Source organism: Anas platyrhynchos, chromosome Z, assembly GCF_047663525.1.
Source record: "Anas platyrhynchos isolate ZD024472 breed Pekin duck chromosome Z, IASCAAS_PekinDuck_T2T, whole genome shotgun sequence".
NCBI classification, from domain to species: Eukaryota; Metazoa; Chordata; class Aves; order Anseriformes; family Anatidae; genus Anas; species Anas platyrhynchos.
The window spans coordinates 12,291,456-12,299,782 of NC_092621.1; the positions used below are offsets into that span (position 1 = coordinate 12,291,456).

The 8,327-nt window shown below is 44.7% G+C and overlaps 1 protein-coding gene across 1 annotated transcript in view; it reads right to left on the reverse strand.

Annotated features, from left to right (window-relative positions):
• AGXT2 (alanine--glyoxylate aminotransferase 2) overlaps nucleotides 1–5,865 on the reverse strand; it is a 13,836-nt gene extending 7,971 nt beyond the window's left edge. The window contains exons 1-7 of the mRNA XM_027446293.3: nucleotides 5,798–5,865; nucleotides 4,630–4,715; nucleotides 4,092–4,276; nucleotides 3,661–3,784; nucleotides 2,460–2,554; nucleotides 1,251–1,344; nucleotides 603–696 (exon numbers count right to left, since the gene is read on the reverse strand). Of these exons, the coding sequence (XP_027302094.2) occupies nucleotides 603–696; nucleotides 1,251–1,344; nucleotides 2,460–2,554; nucleotides 3,661–3,784; nucleotides 4,092–4,276; nucleotides 4,630–4,715; nucleotides 5,798–5,852 (733 nt within the window). The 5' untranslated portion in view covers nucleotides 5,853–5,865. The remainder of the gene's footprint in view (nucleotides 1–602; nucleotides 697–1,250; nucleotides 1,345–2,459; nucleotides 2,555–3,660; nucleotides 3,785–4,091; nucleotides 4,277–4,629; nucleotides 4,716–5,797) is intronic.
• Nucleotides 5,866–8,327: the final 2,462 nt, after the last annotated feature.

Consider the following 8,327-nt stretch of genomic DNA (forward strand, 5'->3'; position numbering starts at 1 on the left):
TAAAGCTAATCCATTCACTGGGGAGGGCAAAGATAAGAAGGAAGTATTTTTTTATGCATGTGAATTAAAACAACAGAGTGCCTCTTGAAACAGTGGGGAAAAATACCATCATTTTTGTTAATTGGAGGGCAGTAGAGGAGCTTTCACACTATATGTGAATGGATGTTCTGCCTCATAAAGACTTTTTCATATCACTGGCTTCACTTTGTCCTTACTATTTATATTACTCCAAAACAGCGGAAAATATCAATCAACAAATAGTACTTCCAGATGCACTAAGGTTTGAGAGCCACAGCTTTTTGAATACCAGAGCTGATCTTGACAAATGCTTGAAATGAAGGCTAGGATTTTCAGGGAAAAAAGAAAAAAAAAAAAAAAAGAATATGGGATGTTGCCTGCCCATATTTTTTTCTGTGAGAAGCAGATACCCATGATTTCTGCAATATTTTCATTAGTTGCCCTTGCAAATCCTAACTAGAGGTCTACTGAGGAATGCTTACCTTTCTTGAGGAGGTAGAAATAACCTGAGCATATACTTTGCCTTCTACAGCCTCCTATTACTCTCTAATCTAAAAACCAAATAACTTTTCTCATTGACCAACCTTCAGAACAGCTGCATTTTCGAACAGTTTGTACTGGAGAATCTCTACAATTGCTGCCTCCCCATGGACCACGAAAAACATCTGGTAACATTGTCTGTCAAGCATAAGAGAAATAGCTACAGATTTGGTAACATCGTTCTAGGAGATGTGTTAATCATATCCAGTAATGACTCTAATTAAAAAAAAAAAAATAAAAAAAATAAAAAAAAGAAAAAAAAGAGAGAGAGAGAAAGGCGGTTAGAGACAAAAGGCATATCTAGTTCCAGTGACTTTTCCACAGAACACTTGTGGAATAATAGCAGGCTTCTCCCACAAGGATATCCCTGTAGTAGTGACTCAACTGATGACTTCCTTTCTTTTGATATTTAAGTTTTGAAGTTAGTCAGCAGTTATGGTTATCTAAGATTAATGGCAACATTTTCAGAGTTGCTGGTAGTGCTTCAATAATCCAAAGCATGTTAAAACCTACAAAATACAGGAACGCAGGCAGATATCACAGCAGAGTAGTAGCTACAGTGCACGAATAGCTACACTGCAGTTTGGTTAGTAACTATAAAGCACTTTGAAGATAGAAATTTGCTAACCATCAAAATGTTCAAATAAAGTGCTAGTTCATCAGATTGTTAAAAAAATAAATTAAAATCTCACTGTTGAACAGCCAAAGCCATTGGCAACACCATGCTTATAAGGACCAATAGATGTCAATCCCAGTGTGTAAGGGCTTCCTCCATGGTATGCTCCTCTGTGCAAACAGACAAAGCACAAGCACATCACTCATTTCCAAAAAGAGACTGCAGCAATATTAGTTCTGAGAAGGCATGCCTCTGAGATATAAATTATTGGGAAAAGCGTGTGCTGCTACGCTCAAAACAAGATTCCTACTGCCTTTTTTTTTTTTTGCTTTGGTCTTGGAAGGTCCATGACTGTCCATCTGCATTGGTTTCCTGTGATTTCATATGCTGTAATTGTTCACAAGGAGAAGCGAATGAGGACTGGAATTGACAGCAATTCAGACAGGTTTTATGCAAGCCCTTCACAAAGTTCTGCTGCAGCACCTGAGCCCCACAGAGCAAATGTCTCTCTTCTTTGAATCATGGGATCTGCTGCTCTCTCAAACAGATGCTGCCAATCATTAAACTACGTGGTGGTTTGTTGATAGTTTTATAAGCAAACCAGAAGTTCGTTAAGGAGAATATACAAGCTAGGTGGATGCCCAATGTTCCGTTGAACAGAATGGCAGAAAAATACAGCTCCATATAACAAGGTCTTTTATTCTAATATCTGTGTCTGCCTTGGATGCAAAGTAAAGAGAAGAATTGCTTACACTGGTTCTTACATAGCTCTCACCCCTGCACCACCTCTGTAGTTAAGCCAGAAGAGCTGTTAGTGTAGCTGTGCAGTGAACTGTGGTTCAGGGATCTGGCAGAAAAATAAGGCAGAAAAACAAACAAAACTAAAAAACCTTTCCTCCGGATAATTTTCAGCCAGACCTGTTCCCTGCTGTGGTTCACTGCACCGCTGTTCCGGAGCTGCCCCCATGAAGTGGAGCACTGCAGGGGTGGAACAAAGGAAGAGAGCAGTAGATGCTGAAGCCTGCTCTGACCCTGAACGAAGGTCCGCTGAAGCACAGCCTGAACATAAAGACTAGATCTTTTTACAAAGTCAGAAAAGCAGAAATTACAGATTGTGCCTTCTCTGCAGAAAAGTCCTAGTTCACTGCATCAAATTTTGAACTCCTGTTTTAATTTTCTTTGTTCAACAGGGTGTCCTCAGCAGGTCTGCAGTTACTTCTTGTTTTAGGCGTATAGAGACTCACCACACACACAGTGAGTTTGATATCGACCATACCACCATTACCTGAAAGAGATGATGTCAAAGTTACGAGTATATAGCCTTGCCATGAACATCGCCAAGTCATTGGCTTCTGACCCACTGTTGGTTAGATAAACCACCTGTGGAAGAACACTTAGGATTAGTACAGTGCACAGCCACCACCTATTTATATGTCACTTTATAACAGTATCAGGAATCACTTTTCACTGCCACTAAGTGACCTTTCTGCAGTAAATTTAGTGGTATCCATAGCCTACAGATGGGAACAAAGATCATGATGACACCAGATAGTACAGAAGATTTTTAAGACATGCAGTCTTCAGGTTTTCTGTCTCACTTCTAAGATGGAACAATGATTCAAAGAAAAATAGAAGTGTTTGGGTCAAACTGAGCATGACTAACTGAATGACCTTCAGACCAGTAAAATTGGCTGCAAAATACCCTTGTGTGTTAGTTACAAGGAGCGCAACACAGAGAAACAACAGTGGAAAACAAGACGTTGCTTATTGGGTTCCACTGAGAATTAAGGGGGATATTCAGCATATAAGATCTAAGATTTGAAAACAGCTCAAATCCTACCGTCACTGCTTTTAAATTTAATTTTCAGAAGTGACTGAGACAGTCACTCCCCTGCTTAAGCTATGCAGATGCCTTACATTTACATCTATTTTTGAAATTTCTTCCATTTTTTTAAGACTGCAATGGCTTCACACACTTCTGGTAACCAAGTCTCTTTTTATGACCACTTTCTTTTACCTGAAGAAACACAGTACTTTTCTTACTGTTTCTGTGCATACGGCACATGACATTTTGACATTTATATGGTTTACTTACTTAAATGTCAGTAAAGCTCACTACATAAAATACTGTCAAATACTTTTCACTCTTAATTTTTGTGAGATCAAGAAAGTTAGGGCTGACTACATATAAGAGTAGTTAAAAACATCTCAGTTCCTTCAGTCATTTTTCTCCAGTCAACACTCCTTAACAGTGTTGACTGAAGAGAGAGAGCCAAGCAGAAGAGAAGCCTGTGTTATTATGCTTGTCTGTACCTAAATCAAAGAAAAGGCCTTGACGGTCATCACGCTCTCTTTAGCTGACAGTCTCTGGAGAGGTTTTTCTTGCTGCAGATGTTGTGGCTCTCATTTATGTATGTAATAAATATTTTCATTCAATAAACAGACACACGCTTTCCCCATCCCTGCTCCTGTCAGAAGTGAAGTACCTTAAGTGGATCTGGAAGAAGCGAAGTTAGCTTCTCAGCATATTCCTGGATTGATGGGTGCATGTAAATATTAGTGGTATGCCAAAGGCGAGCAAGCTGTTTCTGGATAGCCATAGTAACCTTCCTGCAGGTAGAACAAGGAGAGACACAGGGACTTCATTCAGTGTATGTGTATAAATCCATGCAACCCCCCGCCTCTGTTACTAATGCTGAAAATACAGACACTGCTCCATTTGCCCAATGGATGAACAAATAGATAAAATGAATGAATTCTTCAAAACATAGTGGGAATTGACCTTAATATATAAGGCATGAAAATCCAGTGAATTACGTTCTGTTTTTTTTGGCTCACTGTGTCACAGATTAAGAAAGAACAAAACTATCAACAGCATCTCTTCTTGTATTTTGTAGTGTAAATCAAACACACTTACGGATGACAGTGACCAACACTGACAGTAACGATTCCAGCAAAGAGATCAAGATATCTTCGTCCTTCATAATCAAACAACCACTGCATATATCCTTGATGCAGCAACAAAGGCTTCTTGTAAAATGTTCTCAGTGCCGGAGAAACATTTTGTTCACGAATCTTCAACATACGTTCATATGAATAGGACTGGCGGGAATAAAAAAGTCAGTATCTGTTCATGCTTTCTAAAGATCCAGACTACTGGAACAGCTCTAGTTCACAGAACAAAGGTTTTAACAAATTCTGGTACATAGAGCGCTCTGCAAAACAACCTTTTGAAACAAGACTGCTGTTCTGCATCTGGAAGTCTTCCAAATCAACAATTTAGCCTTAATTACAGAAATGCCACACAAATGCATCTATAGGTTATACTGCGGTTCTAACAAACAAGCAAATAGCAAAAGTCCTATTCAATGGACAAACTTCACAGCAGATGAGCCTATCACTCAGATCTCATAGTGGAGTCTTACTTAAGTTCAGGTGTAGGATATATTACTTACTTGGTATTTTTCAGGTACAAAGTTGCAAGGAGGCATTTTTGCTTGTACAGAGACAGTGCTTTTCCATTTCTGCTGCCTAAAGGCAACTAAAAAATAGAAACAGAAATATCAAACGTGTACCAAAGTGCACATCTGAAAGCATTTCGCAATAAGCTTGTTCACAGGAAATAAAAGCTACAGACAAGGAAAATACTTTGAGGGCTTTCCTTTGGGGAAAACAAAATACTTAAGAACTGTTTGCAGAAAGGCAAAACACATGTTGCTTTGTTTTGACAGAGAGAATCTTAGAAAAATCATTTTCTGACACAAGACCAGAGACAATGCGGGAGACAAGGCAATGACACAGGTCCAAGGTCCATGCAGGAGATGGGGACAGGGACAGGACTGGTGGCGAGGCTGCACACCCCCGTGGCACGGCTGAGGCAGGGACATGGACATGGGTGGAGGTCCTGGGGGGCTTGGGGCTGCTCAGGGGTGCTCCGGGCCCCTACAGCTCTCATCCCCACCTTCCACCCTCACTTCAAAATCCTGAAGTCACCGTGCCGTCCTATCTTCAGCTTAACTCAAAGTATAATTAAGCTGGCATCAGAAAATGTTATCATTCTTCCACATCCCTAACAGTCGTTCTCCTTCTGCATCACTAATGTCACCAGAGGAGAACTATGCCCTTTATTTTTCAGTGCTTTAGGTTTCACACGCTTCCTAAAACACATCAGATGAATGAAAAATGAAGTTTCCCAAAACGGACCAGACACACTGCCACTGCCTTGAACGAATTAAACACCCACGAGTGTCCACACTCAACAACAAACGTGAATTAAAGCTCTAGGGTCTTGGACCCAGCTCTACCCATCGATCTCTTCCAAGGGGATCTGTCCACATCTCCCACCCGCAAACACGGCTCTACGAGGATAAATCCGAGCGTTTCGGGGACAATCGCTGCCCCCAGCCCCTAAGTGTCCCGGCCGGCCCAGGGCTCGCAGGGCTCCGCTGCAAAAACGCCTTTCTGCGGGCAGCCCCCGGCGAGGCGACCCCTATGGCAGGGGAAGAACCGCCTCAGCCCTTCGCTGCTCCGGCTTAGTGCCGTCACCCGGTCCCTATCCCTATCCCTGTCCCTGTCCCTCGGGGGCTCGCTCCGTTCTGCCTCGGCTCCCGGCGCTGCCCTTACCGCTGCCGAGCCGGTGGCCGCCCCCCTGCCTCAGCGCCGCCATGCCGCCCGCCATGCGCTGGCCTGAGGGACCCGGGCAGTGGGGCCGCTGCCCTCGCCCCGCCCCGGCCCCCGAGGGCTCGTCCCGCGGCTGTGGGGAGGGGCAGCGGGGCCAGGCGGCTTCCGAGGGTCAATAAAGCTGTTTTTTTGTTTGTTTGTGTGGTGGTTTGGGGCAGCTGAGCGCCACCACAAGTGCTCTCTCGCTCCCCATCCTCAAAGGGAAAGGGGGAGGAAATACAATGGAAAGGGCTCAAGGGTTGAGATTAGAACAGGGAAATCACTCAACAGTGATCGTCACAGACAAACAGACTCAGCATAGGAAGATTAATGTAATTTATTGCCTATCACTAACAAGGTAGAGCAGTGAGAAACTAAGAACACACCAAAAACACCTTCCCTCATTCATTGTCTTCCACCTTCTCCCCCTGAGTGGCACAGAGGAATGGGGAATGGGGGCTCCTGTCAGTCCCTGGCGCTTCGTCTCTGCCGCTCCTTCATGGTCACTCTGCCCCTGCTCCACGTGGGGTCCCTCAGCCAGCAGCTCTTCAAGACCTGCTCCCACACGGCTCCATCCCACGGGGTCCATCCCCCAGGAGCAAACTGCTCCAGCACGGGTCCCCCACGGGTGGCAGCTCCCCCCAGACCCTTGCTCCTGTGTGGGCTCCTCTCCACGGGCTGCAGCACGGAGATCTGCTCCATGTGGGACCCATGGGCTGCAGGGGGACAGCCTGCTCCACCAGGGGCCTCTGCACAGTGATTAAGGAGACATTGGGGAGGCAAGGACAATATTAAGGAGGTATTGGGGAGGCACTGGGGAGGCAAGGACAATCCCCAGACCAGGACTGTATATCTTGAAACAAGACACTGGAACTCATGATAAGGAAGTGGCAGACGGACAGAGAAACAAATGTAAGGACTATAAATCTCAAAACTGGACATTGGAATTCATTATAAAGATACAACAAATGGAAGAATTAGCAACAACCAGCTCTTGCAATTAAGAAACATGCCAACTCAGCAGATTCCTGACCAAAGGTGAAAAGTACACTGTGAGGAAGACTCAGGGTCTTCCTCCCAAAGACCACTGCCCACATCCCAAAGACCCCTGCCCACAATTCTTGGGAGGCTCTACGCAGGCTCAAGGTGCCAAAAGGCTAATTAGCATGAGAAGCGAGGGAAGGCGGGGATAGGTAATGAATATGTATAGGCGCTTGTAGAATATTGATAGATTGATTGTATAAATTCAAGACTGCTTTCCGCTTTGGGTATGCACAATAGGTGGAGAGATCCCCCATGCATCCAGCGCTGCAATAAAGAATATACCACTTAAAGGAATTTCGGCTTCGATCTTTGAATCAACAGGCCGCAGGGGATCTGCTGCTGTGTGCCTGGAGCACCTCCTGCCCTCCTGCTGCACTCATCTGGGGGGCTGCAGGGCTGTCTCACTCCTCTCTTCCCGCTGCTGCTGTGCAGTGGGTCTTCCTTCCCTTCCCTTCCCTTCCCTTCCCTTCCCTTCCCTTCCCTTCCCTTCCCTTCCCTTCCCTTCCCTTCCCTTCCCTTCCCTTCCCTTCCCTTCCCTTCCCTTCCCTTCCCTTCCCTTCCCTTCCCTTCCCTTCCCTTCCCTTCCCTTCCCTTCCCTTCCCTTCCCTTCCCTTCCCTTCCCTTCCCTTCCCTTCCCTTCCCTTCCCTTCCCTTCCCTTCCCTTCCCTTCCCTTCCCTTCCCTTCCCTTCCCTTCCCTTCCCTTCCCTTCCCTTCCCTTCCCTTCCCTTCCCTTCCCTTCCCTTCCCTTCCCTTCCCTTCCCTTCCCTTCCCTTCCCTTCCCTTCCCATGTCAAATTGCACTTGACCTAGGCAAAAATGAGTATGGGGAAAAATCAGAAAAGGTGTAATTAGGGAAAAATATGAACCAGAATGAGATATTATCTGTAATCTGGGTGATAAAGAGAATTTATATGTAAATTATTATCTGGGTAATAAAGAGATATTGAAATATATTGTTGGAAGGAGAGGGATAACTGACTGATGACCAATTTCTTTGCTCTCTACAACTCCATGAAAGGAAGTTGTGAGGAGCTGGGGTTCAGCCTCTTCTCACAGGTAACTATGGCTTCTAGTTGAGCCAGGGGAGGTTCAGGTTGGAAATTAGGAGAAATTTATTCTCAGAATGAGTGGTCAGGCATTGGAATGGGTTGCCCAGAGAGGTGGTGGCATCACCATCCCTGGGTTGGATGTGGTGCTTAGGGACATGGTTTAGTGGGTGACATTGGTGGTTGGGGGATGGTTGGACAAGATGATCTTGGAGGTCTTTTCAACCTTAATGGTTCTATGATTATTCCTCCTCCTCCCTTCCCCCCTTTTTTTTAACTTCTTCCTTAAAGAATACTGTCATGACCAGCAAGAATGGTGAATCTTCTGAGGGAAAATAAGAAGTGCAAGATTCTAAAATACTTAGACTTCTTCAATCAAACTTTACATTCAAAAACTCGCAATG